Source organism: Medicago sativa, chromosome 2 (genome assembly GCF_051527215.1).
Source record: "Medicago sativa cultivar Bolivia chromosome 2, Bolivia_mono, whole genome shotgun sequence".
NCBI lineage: Eukaryota > Viridiplantae > Streptophyta > Magnoliopsida > Fabales > Fabaceae > Medicago > Medicago sativa.
The window spans coordinates 47,929,298-47,950,785 of record NC_140750.1 but is presented as its reverse complement, the minus strand read 5'-3'; the positions used below and the strand labels follow the sequence as shown (position 1 = coordinate 47,950,785).

Genomic DNA, 21,488 nt, shown 5'->3' with positions numbered 1-21,488 from the left:
ACCCTATAATTGTTATGTTCAGGAAGAATAGAATTACAAACTCAAATATAGAAAACATTGCAAAAGTCCCAAAATCATAGGCAATTGTTCTAGTAATCCTCTTCTTTGCTTGTAAAACCTACTGAAAATGACTGAAAAACATGCTAATAATAACTTAAGATGACTTGTAATCAATATATCAGCCCATTGATGATCAATATATATGAATTGCATATCTAGAACACCTATCAGAACATAATCTCTTATAAAATGATTCTTTATCTCAATGTTCTTAGCTCTTGAGTGACGAATTCGATTCTTAGACAGACAAATAGTTGCAGTATTATCACAATAGACTGGAATACTGCTTTCACCAGTCTGATAGTCCTCTAACTGATGTTTCATCTAGAGCAATTGTGTGCAACAACTTGCAGCTGAGATGTATTATGCTTCTGCTGTGGATAGTGCAATAGTGCTTTGTCTTTTACCTACTTAGGATATCAAGTTCTCACCAAGGAATTGATAGTTTCCACTAGTGGATTTTCTTTCAATTCTATCCCAAGCATAATCAGCATCATAGAATCCAACTAGTTTATAATATTGAGATTTATTATAAAGAATTTCAAGATTAGTTGTCCCTTTCAGATACCTAAAGATTCTCTTAACAATTGTTAGATGAAATTATCTAAGATTTAACAGAAATCTTGCAACACCCACTTGCATTTGAGGATTTGTTTTGTCTCCAAATTTCAGTCTTCCTTCATTCAGAGCTTTTTGAACCAAATCCTTGAAAAGTACACAATGTGAGCTTTTATGTCCCAAGAAATTATGATATTTACAAAACCCTCTCTTTTTACGTTGCTCTGGTGGTGGGATTTTTAAACCATTAGGCACTACCACTTGGCCATCAACAACTAAGAGATCAAAAATCTCATCGCATTTGGTTACATCAAACGTATAAGCTTTGGAAATATATTTCTCATTTTTTGTTTCGACATGATTCTTCCCATCTGATGGCCTTAACAACTTGCATGTATAAGGAGGCCCAAGTTTTAGTTCAGCAACATTAACCTCGTAATTTTCAACATCCTCAAAGGCTATGTCGAATTCCTGGTTGCTATCATTTGTTTCTATGTAAGCAACCTTTTCTCTTTTATATTTATGAGTTCTAGCTTTTTCAGCCCTCAATCTTTCGACATGTCGAACTCTATCGGCTAATGAGCCATATCTCTCATTTGTTGAGTGTCTAACTTCTTCCTGACGGAATAATCTAGGCCACCAGCGACCATTTCAACTAACTCATGCTCAGGCACTTAAATAAAACATCTAGCCTTTAGCTATCTAAATCTGTTCATGTAATCATCAATAGATTCAGTTTTTCTTCTCCTAACACTCGCCAATTCCTTCAGACTTATCTTAGATTGGCCCATGTAGAATTGTTCATGGAATAGCCTTTCTAATTGAGTCCAATGTTGAATTGAATGTGGTGCAAGTGTGGTGAACTAAGTAAAGGCATTTTTTATTAGAGAATTCGGGAAAAACTTCAATCTCAAATTCTCATTATTTGCTATATCTCTTGCCTCAGTCAGATAACGTGCAATATGTTCGACAGTAGATTCACTAGTATCACCAGCAAACTTTGTGAACTTAGGAATTTTCCAACCCCTAGGAAGTTGAGTTTCTAAAACATATTCTGACAAAGGAGAAACAATGTTTGGCCTATGAAAACCTATGTTTAAGCCATTCTGAGCCATTATGGTTTCAACCAAATTGGCTATGCAAACCTATATATAAGCCATTTTAAGCCATTATGGTTTCAACCAAATTGGCTATATTGTTGTGTGCCCCTATATTTTTTTGTTGGACATTCTTAACAACTTCATCTGCATCATGATTCCTATTTACCAAAATCACTTCTGGTTGTACTTGAATCACGGTTCAACAGGCTGGGGTTGAGGTACAGGTTGTTGCCTCTGAACCACAGGTTCGACAACTTGCAAAGGTTAAGGATTTTGGATTTGTTGGATATTTTGGATTTGAGGAATCTGTTGATAAATAGATTGTGAAGGGCGAAAAAATCTATTATTCTCCCCATTTGAGTGGTTAATGCTTGGTAACTTTGGTTTGAGCTTTGAATTAAAAGATTAAACATTGTACCGATTTATTGTGTTAACATATTAACCATTTCATGGTTGCTTTCATCCATTTGTTCTCTTAACGAAATCTTAGATTTTGTAGTTAAGGTTGGTAGAGCATTAAGACCAAAAATGCTAGAACTTGAAGGGTTATGTGCATTATATAATGTAAATGGGTTTGCAGGATCTGCAAACAAAGATGCATTATTATGCAAACTTGCCATCATGGAAGTTGGCATACCAAAAGGTTGTTCCCTAAATAGATTCTGCATAGTTATAAATGTATCATCAAGTCTAGGCCTAACTTGAGGAGAGACAGGAACGTTGGTAGACACAGGCACACTAGTAGTAAATGGAGGCACAAAGGTCGCCATTTATGGTTGTGTCACTGCAACATCAGTTGTCGGAGCGGTTACCACCATTTCCGTCGAAACTGGCATAGCCATGGTTGCTCCCACGGTCGTTGATACACTAGCACCCATTGTAGGGGTAGATAGAGCTGCCAAAAATGGGTCGGGCTAATGGGCCGGCACAATAGCCCACATTTTTGGGCCAGGTCGAGCCTAAAAAACTAGCCCAAAAATACGCTCGAGCTTTTTTGGCCCAAGCCCATTTGGTCCATTAAAAAATGGGGCCGGGCTGGCCCATCGGGCTTCGGGCCATCCCATTATTACTATTTATTTTGATTTTCGTTAAAAAACTAGTATATTTTTGAAAAAAGTTATCAACTATTTTCAAATTTATTAATAAATAAAAATTTAAATAAATAAACTTAATAAAAATGAATGAATTTAGCTTAAAGTTTTAAAATTTTAAAGTTTATAAATTATTAATTTGATTTAATTGAATGGATAATCTAGAGTTTCAATAATATTCAATGTAAATGTCAAAAAATTTTGCACTTTTATGTCCATCCAATCATATTTTAGCAAAAAAATAGTGGTGAGTGACTAATATATAAAAAATACATAAGAAAAAGTGAATAAATTTTAAAAGTAAAAAATAAACGGGTCGGGTCGGGCTAGGCCATGGCCCACACAGGCCGGGCCGGGCTTTAGAATATGCTGCCCAATTATAATTGGGCTGGGCCGGGCCGACCTATTTATGGAGTCGGGCCTCTCAGGCTCGGGCCGGGCTGGGTCTTGTCTGCCCATTTGACACCTCTTGGGGGTAGATGCCTGTGTAGATTGTGCCTGTGAAGAAGACTGTGATGATTGTGATGGCGCAGAAGTACCACTATTGGTTGGTCTAGCCATTTCTTTCAAAGCTTTACTACTTCTTAAATGCATGCACAATCAAGTGTATTTTCAGAAGAAGAAAAAAAGTTCACCAAAACAGTTAACAATTTCTAAAAACGGTTTTTAGAAGAACACTTAGAAAATAATTTTAAAAGTTATGGAAGTTACTTCCAAAAATTTGCACAAACAGGGTTCCAACGGGCGTGCCAATTTGTTTACCGATGTTTTTGGTAAACAAGACGGACTGGTTTTGGTTATTACAAGCAGGACTAAACCAGAAATTCTAGGACATGTTGTGCAAAGTTTTTTCAGAAAATAAGTGAATGTTCATCAGATTCATAGGTTGTTTTATGAACAAGACGAATTTGTGGTGTCTTTCGATAGAAAAAAGTAAAGAAAAAATGCAATTAAAGGTAAAATACTTAAGAGTTTAAAACGCATAAACTTAAAGAAAAGGTAAATTGCATTAATGTAAAAGTGGTTCGACAAATCAGATTACATACATTATGTATGACTCTTTTCTCTAGATGCCGGTACTTCGAGTGCTAGAATTCTATAAATGATTTACGACCTATTTTCCTTATGGAAAACTACTATTTATACATAGTAAAATAACTCAAAAAAGGCTAACTGCCAAGATTATAACTTCTTCCATCAAAAACCGCTTGTCCACCATGTCTTCACTAAGGAATCCGCTGCTTTTGGATTCAAATTAATCCCGCTTCGACAGTAACTGACTAACTTCGAAGAACTTACATTTTTGGCTTACGTCTTGTCGAACTCCAAAGCTTTTAGACTATTCCAAATGCTAACTGCAGACTCTGACAAAATCCTCATGTTGAAGAAAAAAGACTTTGATTCTTGAAAAGACAAAAATCAACAAATTTTTGACCGTATTAATTGAGCCTATCAAAATTACAGGCTAACAGAAAGTTCACTCATTCATAGTTATGATTCTTTTGGTGAAGAACGTAAATGGTGTGAATTATGTTAGTTTGTGGAGAACGTAATTGATGGGGATTACGTTAGTGGATAAATCGGTAATAGTTACTTTAGACATCCAAATGATACCACATGATGTAGAAAGTGTCTAGAACATTACATGCATATGATTTATGTGAAATGTGTCATACATGGTTATGTGACTTGGTATATTTTGTGAATTATGTGACTAGGTGAATTATGTGAATTATGTGATTTGGTGAGTGAAGTGAATTATGTGAATTTGTGTAATTGAATACATTTGCTTGGTGATGCTTGTATAGTTGAGTTGATGTTGTTAATATAAGAATGAGGTGATGATTTATTGAAGATGATATTCGTATCATGTTAGTATTCAAGGAATGATGAATATGTATATTGCATGATTTACTTGAAATCCTAGAATGATATTCTTGTGCTTATATCTTTTTATCTGAATATTATCTAACCCCCTAGTAGTCGTTTGGTTGACCGCCTCACCATTTTTAAAAATGGTGTAGACGTGCAGGCTTCAGAAGGTTCGTGGAGGAGTGAGTATGCGAAGCTTGCATGGCGCATCCCTCGTTTTTCTTTTTCTCAAAGTCTACTATAGGCTCTGATTAGGATTGTTAGGATTCTATGTTTATTTATCTTGAGATTACGTTAAGACTTTGTTATTCGTGTATTTCTAAGATTTGAGACTTTTTGTTGAGAAGTTGTGATTCATGCACTTTGAGTTGTGTTTGTTTTTATTCCGCTGCGAGTTTTATGAAAAATTGAATTATGCATGTATTTTAGAAAATGATGACGTAACATATTGAACTCTTTTGATTGAATGGTTTATTTACATTAATTATTGCTTGTGGGGTTCAAGGGTGTTATAGGACGCATTCCTCCATTGTAAGGCACCCCCTCGGAGAGAATCACTAAAGGATGATGGTGAGATTGAACTCTAGGAATGACTTTAGCAAAACCGTCATGGAATCTAAGACGCCAAGTCACATTGCACATAACACAATCAAGTTCTTGAAATTTGAACTTTGATTCATCATGTTGTGAAAATCGAACATTCGTTTAATTTTGATATTTTTAAGTTACAAACATTCAACACTTTTATTATTTTCTACCGATGTTTCATTTACATCTGAAAAATATATTATCAATTAAAAAAATTTCAACCCCTATCTCATATCTTTCTATAACCTATAATTACACCTCAACTTTTATCAATATGAGACTTGAACTTTTCCCCATTGGTGTGTTGTCATGGGCGGATTTACCGCCCGGCGAGCCTGGGTATGCGTCCGGGCTCAACGACGGATCTTCTCTTAGACCCATGGAACCATGACATCCCCCAGTTTTTCTATATATATGATATCTGGCGTAACAAATACACAAGTTTCCCTCTGTCTCGTTTGTTAGGAAGTACAATTTTATTTTGGATGTCCTGTATTCGAGTCCTAACTCCTCTCATTTTTATATTTCTATTATATTTTTAAAAGAACGTTCTTGAGGGGGAATCGAACACGCACCCCTACACTGGGTTCTAGCAAAAACCGACCAATAGACCAATTAAAGATCTCATGAATAGTTTGCAACAACTAAATATATATTCCATAAATTTTGGGGTAAATTTCCGTAGCTAAATTCGTCTATCATTGCCAAATGATTGTCATTGCATGTTTTCCACTTTTACCTACGGATAAAATGTAGGTAATTCTAAGGAGACCATTTTAAAAACATTATGGACCTCTACCTACGGTTGTGGCTGTCACTAAAACTTATCATTATTTTATTTTATTTTTATATTTTCTATTCTACTATAAATTCTAAAAATGAATAATTCATAAAATTACCACTAAAATTAGTTTAATCAATATAATAAAATATTATAATCAATATCATTGGAATTAGAAATTGATTACTATAATAAATTTTTAGAATAAATTCCTGAAGTGACTTAACTAAAATAATTCTCCCTAACTATGAATTATTATACCATTCACTCACACCAATACTCAATACTCACAGAAATCAAAATTTATATATACTTCATTGCTCATTTAATTTATGGTAACAAAATTTGTATCACTATTCATAATAGTTTATTAGACAAAATGACATAATATCAAGTTACAACTTACAATCACTTCATAAGCCCGTAAGAAAGAATTGTTACCAACAAGATCAACGATGTGTGGTTCAATGACTTGATGATATGTTACACCGAGCGGGAGATATTCAAGTCACTTGATGATGTTGATATTATTCGAACATTCACCGCAAAGAGGTCTCAGAAAGGGCATTTACCTCCTAATTTTATTTAGCACACTATTGACAGGTTATGTTACATCTCTCTTATTTCAATTTGTACTTTTATCTACAAAATGACGAACCTCTTTTATTTCGATTTATGACTATTTATATATTATGTCACATGTAAATTTACGGTCAAAATTTTGCCCAGGCTCGATAAAATTCCTGGCTCCGTCACTGTGTGTTGTTGTTGATTTCCCCATCGTGAAAAGGGGTAGCTGAAATGAATTTTAATACACCATCGGTCCTTAATATAGGAGAATTTTATAAAAATTAGTACAAAAAATACTTTTTAGATTCGTGCTTAAGTCGGTTCGCTTTGCCACCCGTCTTAAGAAGTGACGCGGTGGCAGTTTTGCAATTTTTTCAAACTTTCTTAAGTCGTTTATAAGGTTATCCGACTTAAGGGTGATAAAATGATGAAAAGAAAATATTTGTTATTAATTCCTTAAGTCGTTAGGTTGACCAACTGACTTAAGAAGTCATTTACTTAAGTCGGTTGTTTGACCACCCGACCTAAGAATTTTCCCTTTTTTTTTGTCAAAATAAAAACTCTCCCTCATTTATTAATTAATTAATTAAAATTAGTTTAATTAAATTAATTAAAATTTTTAATTAAAATCTTTCAAAAAAAATTTAAATTTTTTAATTAAATTGGTAGTTACATAAAAGCCTTTCTCACTTTCTCTCTGAACTTTCTCAAGCCTTTTCTTTGAACGATACTTTTCTTTCTCCATCTGAATATCGATGGAACTTTCTCACTCCCTCAGCGGTTTACTGAATCTCGATTCCTCCCTCATCGCCGGAACCTCCACTGCTGTCACTCGCTGTTGTCACTCTCCCTCACAAATATCGTAGGTCCGCCAATCGCTGCTGTCATCGAACCTCCGCTCCTGTTACTCGCTCCCTCTCTCCCTCACAAAGGTATTTTTATTCTTTTTATTCTTTCAGAATTTGTTCTATCATTTGGGTATCAGGGTTTACTTGAAATTGTCATGCCTTTGAATTGATTTGACGAAATTGATAATTCTAGGGTTTGATGGTTTTGATTTCTATTAAGTTTGGGATTAAGAAAAGTGAAAACACTTTTCTAGATAATAACCATGGATGTATGTGTTTTATTTGAACAAGGAAAGTTATAAAATTTACTACTAATATTGATTCATAGGGTTCACCCAATGTGTATTCACTCAGTTTTTTTGGTTGCTATGGTATTAATGTATGTACGAGCAAGAGTCCTCACTAGTTTACGCTAACTGCCACTCTGTTCTATATGGCAGTTAAATTGTTTTTTGTTTTGTTTTGTTTAAGAACCTAGTGGTGAGGTTTACACATTGCTGGTTCGAATCCGCGCCTTAACATATCAAATGTCCTCGTAGCCTTTTATCGACTGAGTTGCACTTATATGACATAGCAATCGAGTTTATGTAGCACATTCTATATTATCTACACTCATCCAATGGGCTATTGATTTGGGGGGTCTGTTAGGTGTAAGAGACATTCATAGTCTTATACCTGCACTTAACAAATGAGTGAATCATTATTTTAGCTATCGAAACTATTAGATGGTCTAGTCCGCCAAGTATATGAAGGTAAATTAGTTTATGAATTTGAAAATCATCAATCAATTTAGTCATTCCTTCAGCCAATTCAATCAATTCTGATGAATTTGGCTCTCATAATAGGGATCAGCCGAAGGTTACAAAAATTATATATTAAGGGTTGTTAGTGCTGAGCCTTTTTATCTCAATCTGTTACTATTTTTCAGGCTATTAAAGTTTGAAAAGATAGCCGAAGTATATATTAAAATGTCATTCTAATCATAAAGTTTGTAATCTTAGTTTCAACTTACAACTATAGAGTAGCTAGCTCTCATAAAAAATAAAATTGGAGTAGTTATGACATTTGAAATAACATGACATATGTGTCAATCATAACGTTGTGACACTTATGTAATAACCTAGGAAATGTAATACTATCCTATAGTCAAAACATTTAGTTAATATATTATTATTATTATTATTAAACTATTTGTCTTATATTGAGTATAGTAATATTATATCAAAGAATGACATTTTTGTTGAAACAGAAAAACTCTTAATGCACATGCCTATGCTTTGTTTCTTCTTTTTCTATAGGAACCAGGAATCTTTTTCTATAGGAACCAGGAATCTTGAAAGCCTTTTACTTCAGTTTTTTTTCCTCTCTGACTACTACTTTTGTAATATACTACGATACTCCCTCCGTCTCACAATAATTGTCCCTTTAACATTTTTTTTCTGTCTCAAAATAATAGTCACTTTAGAATACCAATGCATCATTTATTACTTTTTTCCACTACCATACCCTTATTTATTGAATTTCATCTAACTTAACTACTCTACTAACTACAATTAATAAGGGTATATTAGTAAATAATATTGATTTTACCATTGAAATCAACACAATTAATCATTTCCTTAATTACCGCGCACAAACCTTAAACGACTATTATTGTGAGACGGAGGGAGTACAATTTAGGCAACATATTTTGTTACAGCACCTTGTCTTTCCAACATTTTTCATTATTTATATTTACAGCGCTGCTAGCTACAGTCGCTTTGTCACACGCCATCAAACACTCGCTCATCTATCAACCCACGTCAGGCATTCTTTAAAATTTTATACTGGTTAACCGGCTCAGCCTATTGGGGATATTTTAACTCTTATTTTATCGTTTTTTTTCAATTTTTTTTGGCAAAAAAACTTTTTTCTTGTCATCAGAGTTTCAAAAAACACGCCTGTTTGGGTCTCACCCTTCTCAGCCAAAAAAAATCTGCTCTAAAAAAAATATATCAGTGGTTCTATGCGTAAAAACTCAGAAAAATCGTCCTCTTTTTGTGCTTCTTCTCAAACAAGTACATAAGATCTTGAATCGCATTACAGTAAAGAATTAATTTGTGAAACTAATTCTTTCACTTTCCTTTGTGACAGTCAGATCTATGGGGATATTATTTTTGGATGAATATTTATTTTTGATCTATCTATGGGTAGAACGAAAACACACAACAAGTTTGCGTTTGTGGTTGTGACAGAGTGTGAGGATGAGGAATAAGGGTTCTGCTCGTCGGTGGTTTCAATGATTAAATGAAATACTTCTTTTTTAGTGAGAATGATATTGAAGGACGGTGAAAATAGCTGGTTTGTGGAGAGCCGGTTGCCTAGTTTTTTAATTGAAAGTAGTGTGACGTGGCTTTAGTATATGAGAGAGTGTTTGTTAGCGAGTGTCAAAGCAATTGTCGCTAGCAGTTCTCTTATATTTATCATATATATAAATAGGTGTGGAATCAATGGTTGAAGGTGTACCAGTTGAGTAAGTGTTTGAAAGCCTTTTGTATCAATAGGTGTGGACTCGATGTCCATTTCTGCCAATGTCCGAATAAAAAAAGAAACTCAAAATTTGACCTGCTGAGCATGTATATCAGTATATGTATGATTTAATGCTCAGATTGCAGCCTACCTACCTATAGTGTGTGTTATAAATTGGCTCTTTGCAGCTATTTTATCATGTTCTTTACAGATTGTAGCCTACCTGCCTATAAAATTTAGATAACCATAATGTTCACTTACTCTTTTTCAAATAGTTGGTTTTTGAACAATAGTTACAAGTTTATGTTGGCTTAGTGTATAGAGAGTGGTTGTGTCAAACGCAAATTATAGAGCAGAGTGAATAAATTCCATGGTTAATAAGTTATTTTTCCTTTTCGCTTAATATGAAGAAACAAGTATTGCTTTGTGATTTTCTAGTTCTGTTATGTCTGATACTTCATTGTTGAGTTGACATGTTGTTTGTTTGACACTGGAATCTCGTTGCTTGCTTGAAATTTCTGTAGCCAATGGTGATTGTTGTATTTGTTTAAGACACATTGCTCTCCTTTCCCTTAGAGATTTAGAGTTCTGTTAGCAAAATATTAGGTTCATGCTCAAGAGACTTTAAATAAGAAGATATTTAAAGCTGTATCTAAAGTTGGATCTAAATCAACTAAAATTGTTTACTAACTTAAGTTCATTTCCAATATTACTATAATATAATGGTGACGGTTGATGTCATTGTAGTGCAGACAAGTGGTTACCTTTGACTAAGAAGATTACACAGGACGTGCTGCAGTCTCTTAGCTCTCAACAAAATCAAAGTTTCCCAATTTATTCTCCTAATACCACTCAACATGTTAGCACAAAGGGCAGTTGATATATTGTTGCACAGACACCGGATGATGAAGAGGATATGGATATCCCAAAAGAGTGTGAATTGTATATTGATGGAAGCAGTAATGTGGTGGCACATGCTAATGTGTCAAACCTAGGAACTAATGATATGGTTAGAGTGGCTGTTACCAAGGTGATAGATGCACAGGCTCAAGTACTTGTGCCCACTGATGAGGTTACAACAATTGCTAAGGCAGTCAACACTTTCATTAAATGGCCGAAAAGACTTTTGCGAGTTAATGCTAATAAGGTATTTATTATATTTATGTCTATCACTATTTACACTTGATGCTATTTAAACTTGTGTAGTGTTTTATTATAATGGTTTAAGATGTTGATATACCTACGAAAGTTGATGTTCCACCAAAAAAGTCGGAACCTATTTGTCAAAAATTGATAGTGAAGGCAGTGTATATGGAACAAGTTTTGAAGTTTAAGGCTGAACATAGTGGGATTGATATTGAGCTACCAAGGGACGATTTCATGGACTTGTGTTCGGGTAAAAAAGAATTACACTTGTCTATTTTGCAAGTGTGGCTGACGTAAGTATATTTTGTTTGTAAATTTAATGGTCATTCAATTACTTAATTTTATTTATAATGTAATTTTGTTTAACTATCTTAGGTATGTACACCGTCGTTGTGTTGAATTGGGCAAAAGTGGCATGTACGGATTCCTTGATCCATATTACACTCTTAGTCAAAATGACCAAGTTAGTGTTCAAACCTACATTCGAAACACGATGGACCATAATAAAAAGGATTTGTGCCTAGCTCCTTACTTTAACAAGTAATTTTTTTTTCTCTCTTTATATCTAATCACTTGTAATATAAAGATTTTAATTTTACAAATAATAATTTAATTGTTTATCGCCCTTGTAGTCATCACTGGCATTGCTCATAATAAATCCCAAGAAGCGTGAGGTGACATTTCTATGTTCATTAGGAAAGAAGCCGGCAGATAATAAAATATCAGCCATTGTTGATTCGTAAGTATTCAACTTATTTATTGTACATGAAATGTGATAATGATATAAATAGTATCGATTAAGTATTAATTATTGTAGAGCTTTGGAAGGTTATAATAAGCTACAACCGGTGAGAAAGCATAATAAAGTATTATGGTTTTATCCCATTATAAGTTGTTTACACATGCTACTGCTTCATCTATCATTTTTTAATAGTATTTACCGACTAAACGATCACATTTGATCATATTCAATTTCATAGTCGAAGACAATCAGTTGTTTACGAGAGCGGATACTTTGTCATGCTACATATGTTGAGTATTGTATCCGGTGGTGTTGTGGATTCATGGATGCCAGTACGTATAAGATTTTTTTAACAACTATTATAAATTAATTAATTTGATTTTTACATGTTTGTATGATAAACTAATATTATGTCATCATTTATTTATTCAGATATTTGTGGATTCAACTCGATTCCAAAAGGATGAAGTTAAAAATGTTCAAGAACTTATCAAAGCAAATTTGATTCTGGAACTTATTGAAGCAAATGTGGAGTCATCTTAGTTTGAGAATGATTTTTGGAGCAGGTGGGGAGTTAGATTTAGTGTGACACCGGTTTTTTTTAGCAGTTGGGGTTTTAGCTTAGTGTTAGCCCTGTTTTTAGTTTTTTGTACTATTTGCATTTTGGTCCTAACATGTACTTTAGTCTGCCAGTACAGTGACTATTTACATATGACATTATAGTTCTATGGTTTTATTTAATTAGTACATGTGGAATTTGGTTATGGTTTTCTCTTCAATATATCTTTCTATTACTCCAAGTTAGCAACATCAGATATTTTGCATGTATTTTGTCAAAAAAATGCATGTATGCAGTGGACAAAAAAAATGGTTGCAGGAAAAAAATGGAGCATATTCTGCATGAATGCTATATGAAAAAAAAAACAGAACTTTGTAAGTCGGTTCCCAAATAATCGATTAAAAAGCGATGACTTAAGACGGTTGCTAAATCCGACTTACAAAGCAAAAACTTCTTATGACGGGAGCTATTGGGGCGGACACGTACTTGACTTAAAAAGTCCTTTTTAACCGACTTAAAAATGATACCTTAAGACGGTTGCTAAATCCGACTTACAAAGCAAAAACTTCTTATGACGGGAGCTATTAGGTCGGTCACGCGCCCGACTTAAAAAGCCCTTTTTAACCGACTTAAAAAGGGTTTTTTGTACTAGGATGTCAGAGGAATAAATTTGTCTAAAAAAATGTAACTATTACTAAATTGTCGTTTATATATAAACTCATTCAAGAATGGTTTTTCATATTTCCATGATTGTTACTACTTCCGTTCCAAAATAAGTGAAATTGTTGACTGTTACACACATGCCAACGCACATCTTTAACATTTGATATATTTAATTACTCTCTCCGATCACATTTATAAGCAACTTTTTCTTTTTCAGATTTATTAAATAACTTATGTATCAAGACAATATTATAATTCAGATACATCAATTATTTAATGAATCTGAAAGGACAAAAGTTGTTCATAAATGTGGCCAGAGGGAGTATGTATTAGCAAAAATTATAACATTTTGATATTGAAAAAGGGTAAAGATAGTTAAACAATGTCATTTATTTTGAGACAGAGAAAATGAATTAATAAAGGATGGTATAGTTGAAAAATAGAACACCCTCCGGTCACTAATATAAGCAAAAATTTGATTTTTAGATTCATTCATTAAATGACGTATGTAGTCTATAATAAAGACTACATACATCATTTAATGAATGTATCTAAAAATCAAACTTTTGCTTATATTAGTGACCGGAGGGGGTAAGAAATGTGTCCTCGATCATTGCTCCTTTAAACATGGTAGAATGAGACTTCTCCGGTGTATTTACTTCAGAAGCCAACGGTCTGTCTGTCAACTGAATTAAATTCCAATCGTAAGTCATTCAATTCCTCTACTGTTGTTGCTGGGTACGGTCCCCAAACACCATAAATAGTGATGGCAACTGCAATGGGTACCATATGAATTAGAGACACATACAAGATCTTGCCATATTTTATCATGAGCGTGTCCCTCAAATTTTCTATCATAATCAATTGGGATGACAATGGCATCCTTTGGACAAAGTATTATAATGTCCATCCTCATATCTATGTATATAAAAAAAAATTGTTTGTATATGAGTGTTTATCTTTGTGGATTACAAGTTTGTTACTTGAGTACTTAAACGTTTGTATTTGTATTCATTACTTAAAAAGACAATAAATAAATAAAAAATCATAAGGGGTGTTAACCAGCCTTCTTAAGCCAAAGTATGTTAATGAAGGATGGTGATTTAGTCCAATAAAATAGTTTTTATAATATAAATAAAATTTTATTTTTTATTTACTGTGTTGAATATGAAAGGTTGTTGATGGGTTGGGTATATGTGAACAAGGGCTGTTTACCAATCAATTGTGTAATAATTGATATAGCACACATGCTCTTTTCCTTATTTAATGACATAGTAGTATATTGATATAGCACACTTGCAACTTGCTCGTAAATGATAAGAAAATATTAACTAGTGTCACATTGTCGAAGCATTCAAAAGTAGTAACTTTTATATAGAAAATTTTGTGACCATGACTTTTACGTGTGTTTGATTTTTATTTTAAAATTTTTTTTTATTTTTGTGGGTTTTTTAAAGAATATCTTCAAGGCACTTTTAGCGGCAAGACCTTAAATGATATAGCACACCCCTAAAAAAAAACATCATCTCTTCCAAATTATATTTCATTTTAACAAAACAGATTTGTCTCAAATTAATTAGGGTTTTTCTAACCTGTGCGCAAGATTACACATGATAAGGAGTGATTAATGCACCATTTTATGTATTTCTCCAAATCTTATTAATTAGGCAATTAATTACTCCCTCCGTTCCTTTATAATTGTCACTTTTGCATAAAATTTTTGTTCCTAATTAACTGTCGTTTTCAAAGTTCAAAGTATCATTAAATGTGGCTTTACCTATATTACCCCTATATATTTATTGCAGAGAGAGAAATGTATGAAATGAAGTATTAAATGATTAAGGTTATTATAGGAAAAAGATAAATTGTTGTATCAAAAGTAGTAAGAGTATTTGTTGCCTTGGTTTGTGTAAAAAGTCAAAATGTGACAATTAAAAAGGAACAGAGGGAGTATCCTTTTCTTAAAAACTGTTTTTTTTTTCTCTCTCCTGCATCATCCTCGCTTCTGTTTCGTTCTCCCTCTTCTTACTCTCTCTCATTATAGAAAATTTCACTTCACTTTCTTATGCTGCCAATTTTTCTTTCTGTGTTTATTCTTTTGGACATTTTTTTTTATTGGGCTGAATTTATTTGTTGGGGTTTTCGTTTATCACACAGAATAGCTACCAATATGATCTTCAAGAGATTTATTTTTTAACAACATAAAAAATTAAGATCCCTCAAACTGCACTAACCAATGTACCTGCAAAAAAAATATCCTTTCAAGACCACTAAAACATACTGAACACCAGAAAAGCAAACTGCACTGAGAAAACATATACTATGGTGAAACACAATTAATTGTAACAACATGAACGCATCCTTTTATATTTCTTTCGTCTGTCATGAACATAGTAGACTATCATGTTGTGAACAAAAAAAAAACTTAAGTGAATAATACTATGAACTAGAACCTTGTCGATCAACATATGTGTCGTGAAAAAGAAAAACTATATGAGTACAAATTTGTGGTCCTTTTTCACTTCCAATATCCTTGATAAACTTTTTCAAATTTGAAGGAGAAAGTGATGTGAGAAAAGAATAAAATGTTTGGTTTTTGTGTGTTTGTTGAACGTAACTTTTGACTCTCTGTATTTGGTGGCATGTACAAGAACTGCAATAGTTAAGAGAGGAGAGAAGAAGATAAAAAAACCAATTTTCAAGAAAAACCAGTAATTAATAAGATTTAGAGACAATCATAAAGTGGTGCATTAATCACTCCTTATCCTGTGCAAAATTGCACGGGTTAGAAAACCCCAATTAATTATACCTCATTTTGTAATACATTTGTCTTTTGTCTTTTACCTTCAACATGTATATCTTCCGTTAAAAAGTGTTCGGAAAAAAATCAATAAAATTCAACCCCATGTTTTTCTCACATTCAACTACTAAATGACATGGCACATTAGTGTTCACTAAAAATAGCATGTTGCCACTTGCAAGTAAATGATAGAGCACACACCTTTCAAAAATAAATGAGGAATGCTAGCAACACTCTCTTTTGAGCACTCTCTAGTATTTACTCTTTTATTGGGTGAAATCAATGTAGGACCTGCACTTCGAAAATGCAACCCACATAAAAGTGGTGGGACATACATTGATTTCATCCAATAAAAGAGTGAGTGCTAGAGAGAATGTTCAAAAGAGTGTTGCTAGCACTTCTCAAAATAAATACATTAAGAGTAGCATGTTGCCAATAAATGATACATACCTGATTTACTACACGTGCTTAAAATCTAGGCCTATAAAAAATCCAACATTTGGAACTCTAACTCAGCTCATAGTAGCATTGCTCTTCCTTGTTTTAAATTCAGTATACAAGTGTTACTGTTGAGACTATGGAGGAAATCAACAGCACAGCTATGAACGTATCATCAAGCAGCAGCTGGTTATCTGATTTGGTAAGAAAATGAGACTGCAAATTCACACTTTCTATTTATTTTTCTAATTCACAAATGGTTGATTATAAATTAACTCCTTAATTAACACTTGAAATTGCCTGCAAAATATTTAATATTTATTTTTGAGTGTCATAAGACATTTAATAATAAACCATTTTGTACTATGTTTATAACAAATTCATAGATACAAAACTACCTTTATTTCCTAATGATGTATCAATTGATTCCATAATGACAGGGAAATATATTTTTGTTTGTAATATGACATTTTTGGCATAATTAATTACGCCTCTCCTAATACATAATACCCCTAAGTCGACCATCTCACTAAATATAGAAATTCAGCAAGTCCTCATGATTTAGGTTCTCATGTACAATATTTCTACAATTACTAAGAATATCGACAGGTAATGATTCAAATATTGATTTAAAGATATAATTTTAATAGAATCTAATATGTGAATGTTTTCTTCTGTACTTTTTACGGTAAACAATTCATTTTTAGGTTTATTAAATAATAAAAAATGTGAAGGTCATACTCTCTAAGACACTCCAAGTATAACTAACATGTCATCAATCTTTTTAATTTGTTGACCTGTTACCGGATCCATTTTAAAAAAGTCTAACTATTTATTTTATGATAAAAAATAAATAGACTTTTAGATCTAAGTTGTTTTTTCCCCAAATATATTGTCATGGACAAATTAAGTTAAATATCTTTTGTACACAATCACCAAATGGATGTTTATTCATGGTTTTCAATTACAAAACAAAAGACAATGTCATTGTAGATGATGTTATGCTTCAGTATATGAACGGAAAAAAAATTATGCAAAAGAGAATGCCAATTTTAAATTAAATAAATACAAAAAAAAACTGCAAAAAATGGAACCAGGGAAAATTAATGATGGAACTCAGGTTAATATGTCATACGAAATGGAATCCCTATCTCTAAAACGGTATAGATCACTCGTGACCAAGCCATTGATGGACACCAGAGCTTCAAGATGAGACAGATTGATGGTGGCTAAAAAAAAAATTGATTATGTGGCTGATTATTATTGATGTGTGTTAGAGGAGTCGATTAGAAAGTGTGACCCTAGCAATGTTTCTTAAATAATTGATGTATTTAGTTTTTAATATAGACTAAATATATCAGTTATTGAATGAATCTAAAAAGTGAATTTTTCTTATAAAAAACACTATTTTCAAAATTTGTATACCATAGAAAAACCCATAATATAATTTGTATGTTGCATTGAATTCTATAAACCATAACTCTTATGTCCTAAGTTGCATTTCTCAATCTAGAAAAAAACCAATCAAACTTGCTCTTAATTGTCGTAGTTAATCGATTAAATCTAATAAAATAAAATAAAATTGTAAATAGTACATGCAGAATTATCATTCTTTATAAAAATAAGGTAACATCATTTCTTGTAGTTACTTATTTTCAAAAGGTATGATTCACCCTTCCTATTCTCCAAATTCTCAAATAAATGGTTGATTATAAATTAATTCTTTAATTAAAATTTCCTTTTTTCCCAGGAAATGGAGGAACAGAATTTATTTGCTGAGGAATGCAACCTGAATTTCCTTGATACTGGTGTGGAAGATTTTCTTTCACATGACATAGCTAATGTCTTCCAAGAACAAAATAAACAACAATGTTTAACTTCGGGGTCCACTTGCACAACTCTCAGCAACACATTTAGTGATGAAACAAAGTTGGATTGTTTTGACTTCGATATTGATAAGACAATTATGGAGATGAAAACTATTGATCATAGTGACAAAATCAATGAAACCTTTACACAAAAACTTTCTTCATCTTTTCAAGTTCAAATCCCATCTTTTGACAGCCCTCCAAATTCACCTACTACTAGTTCCCAACAATTTTCTGGATTTGACCCTACCTTAAACTCAAAACAAAATGAAACAGTTTCAGTGTCTCCAACTGAATTGGAAAATAAGAATCATTCAACAAAAACCTTAAAAAGCAAAAGGTCTCGTGCTAATAATGGTGAGGATCATATCATGGCAGAGAGAAAGCGAAGAGAGAAACTCACCCAAAGCTTCATTGCTCTTGCAGCTCTTGTTCCCAACCTTAAAAAGGTACAATAAGTAATTTTTATTTACCCTCATAGCTATTAACTAGCTCTTTTAATTGATCTTTAAAATTAATAATTAAATGAACTTATTTTTTTTTCCTATTTTTTTTTCTTCATATTACACTGCTCACTGATGGTTTGTGTAAAATTATGTTAGATGGACAAGTTTTCTGTATTAGTGGACACTATCAAATACATGAAAGAGCTTAAAAAGCGTTTGGAAGTTTTAGAAGAACAAAACAAGAGAATAAAAACAGAGTCACATGTGGTTCTGACCAAACCAGACCTCTGCAGTGATGATGATTCCTCATCATTTGATGAGCGCAATGAAAGTGTTGTTGGTTCAATATTTCAAGTGGAAGCAAAAGTGTTGGGGAAATATATGTTGATTCGGATCCAATGTAAGGATCACAGGGGACTTCTAGTTAAAATTATGGTCGAGATTCAAAGATTTCAACTATGTGTTGTCAATAGTAGTGTTTTACCCTTTGGAGATTCCATCCTTGATATTACTATCATTGCTCAGGTAGTGATTGTCTCTCTACAACCCTACCTATCTTTAAAATTGCAACAAAATACTTTTTTCACCACTTTTTAACTTTTGGTATCATCAAAATTAAAGTATTTTATTCCAGGTTTTTTCCAATATATTTGCTTGATATATTCATTTTGTTGTCTTTGAATTTTGGTGTTTTTATTATTTATCATTGTATTTAATATTAATTTTAATTATTTTATAGTTGGGTGAAGGCTATAACTTGAGCATAAAGGAGCTTGTGAAGAACATACGCAAGGAAGCATTGAAGTTTATGTCATCATAATAACGTGAACATGGTTGCTGATGTACCTCATTTTCGATAAATGATATCTTTGTTCCTATAAGAAGATGCAAACCTCTATTTCTTTTTTAATTCTTAATTAAAATAATACTATGTATATGGACAAATAACAATAATCTTATTTTCTTTTTTTGGTAATTAGTGTATCTACCCGTGCGATGCAGGGATAAATTATGTTTAGGGTGATTATTTTTAGTTTATTATTTTAAAAAATGAAATGGAAAAAAAAAATGTTTCTCGCATATTCATTTGTATTCAATAATTGAGAAGTGATAAATATTAAAAGTGGTCCTCTCAATCATAAGTGACAATAAAATTCCAAATACTAGTAGTGATTGTTTGTTTGGATTGTTTGTTTGTATGCGGTTCAGGCATCTTCGAGTTTTATATTGCTTTTCTTAGCTTGATCAAAAGAAGAAAAAAAAAGTGACAATAAAATTTTAATCAATTTTATTACAGCATAAAATCTCTTTAAGTATTAATTAATTCTGAGACAACTACTAAGGTAGTTTAGGAAATCATTTGAACCCCATGTGAGTGAACATCTTTATTGCGAGGACAATGTATAGACAACTTTTTTTTTTTTTTTAAGGAACGATGTATAGACAATATTAGTGTGCAATTATTGGTGCCCAACATATTGCTTGGTAGAGGGAAAATATCAAGGTTTCTGATCCAAATGATTGATCCATCTATTAATAGCCTTTTTTCATTCTTTTTTTTTTTTTTACGAAGCCTACTTGACATTATCATTTAACGTATGTTTATGCAAATGAAATTATGGAACGTACTCATTAAAATAAAGTATGAATATTACTACGAAAAAAAAAGTATGAATTATTGAAATACAGCTGGAAGTTTTAACATTAGGTGCTATGATCCTTTTGTACGTACCCATGATATTCCGATAAAGATGGTTTTTCATTGTTAGTTTTGTTGGAAATAAAAACAATTAAGAACACTAAAAAGGAATGGAATGTTATTGACAATATGGGATAGCAATATCTTTTCAATGCAAAGAAAATCTATTTCGGATCACGTTTTATGGTTGGAAGGAGAGTGGGGCGAGACAAAAAATTAGTCAATGTAGTGAATGTGTATGCTCCTTGTGATGGAAGAACAGGCTTTATGTTCAGACTTAACGCAGAAAATTGCAGCAAAGAATGAAGAAAGATTATGTGTGTTGGGATTTTAATGCAATCAGGGATGATTCTGAGAGAAGAGGATCCAGTGAAAACATTCGAAGGGAGGAAATGGAAGCTTTTAATGATTTTATTGTTGGGTCAGAATTGTTAGACTTACTATTATGGCCCCAACTAATTTGAAGGGGGAGAGGAGGAAGCGGTGGTGTCATCCCTCGAATCATTCTACCATAGAGGTTTACTGCAAACAACGGTTGAACGGAGCTGTGTGTTAAAGATGGGATCTCTTTGAAAAGAAATGGAAAGATTTGTTTCGAGGTTCGATCCCCAATGGAGTTGTCACTGAATGGTCTTTGAGAGGGACACTTTTGTCAGCAACATCCTTCTTATCGATCACATGTGGCCTTTGGAAAATAGAGGTGGTGTACCTGGATGTGCTCCAACACTCAAGTTAGTAAGTGTCATGGAACGATATGTGTATGTGGTGAAATTGATGTACCGGACCGATGTCTGTGAGATGGTATTTATAATGCAGGTTTAAGGATTTAGTCATTGTACCTTTACTTAGACATATGTTCATGAAAGACAATCATAGTCCTTTAAGGAGCAACTATGTGTACCTTGTTCGTGTTGGATTTGTGTCATGGCTCAATTGATTGTTCACCTTAGATATAATGTGCGTTATGCCATGGACCCAATGGCTCCTTCTGTGAGAAGGTCTTTGGAAATTATGTCTGGTTGGGTGTCGGCCCATACCAGAAAAGTTCTCAAATGAGCATGTCTAACGGTGATCGAGGTACGTGTAAAAGACACACTTAGTAACTATAATCTAATGTAGATGCTCTCAGTAATGGTATGTGGCCGTGAGAC

The 21,488-nt window shown here is 32.8% G+C and overlaps 1 protein-coding gene and 2 pseudogenes across 1 annotated transcript; 2 read left to right on the top strand and 1 right to left on the bottom strand.

Moving 5' to 3' along the window:
- Positions 1-660: 660 nt before the first annotated feature.
- On the bottom strand, positions 661-2,488 carry LOC146947027 (uncharacterized; annotated as a pseudogene).
- An 8,494-nt stretch (positions 2,489-10,982) lies between these two features.
- Positions 10,983-12,407, top strand: LOC146947026 (uncharacterized; annotated as a pseudogene).
- Positions 12,408-16,400: 3,993 nt separating this feature from the next.
- LOC146947025 (transcription factor bHLH18-like) lies at positions 16,401-19,774 on the top strand. Its single transcript, XM_085744764.1, has 4 exons — positions 16,401-16,526; positions 18,075-18,641; positions 18,795-19,163; positions 19,378-19,774. Exons 1-4 carry the CDS (start codon positions 16,464-16,466, stop codon positions 19,456-19,458), a joined length of 1,080 nt encoding a protein of 359 aa, XP_085600890.1. The 5' UTR covers positions 16,401-16,463; the 3' UTR covers positions 19,459-19,774.
- Positions 19,775-21,488: the final 1,714 nt, after the last annotated feature.

Excerpts from the sequence above, each read along its gene's own strand:
- LOC146947025 (XM_085744764.1), top strand. The coding sequence starts at position 16,464 with ATGGAGGAAATCAACAGCACAGCTATGAACGTATCATCAAGCAGCAGC. Across the intron at positions 18,642-18,794 it reads TTGTTCCCAACCTTAAAAAG|ATGGACAAGTTTTCTGTATT; the intron begins GTACAATAAGTA and ends AAATTATGTTAG. Across the intron at positions 19,164-19,377 it reads ATATTACTATCATTGCTCAG|TTGGGTGAAGGCTATAACTT; the intron begins GTAGTGATTGTC and ends ATTATTTTATAG.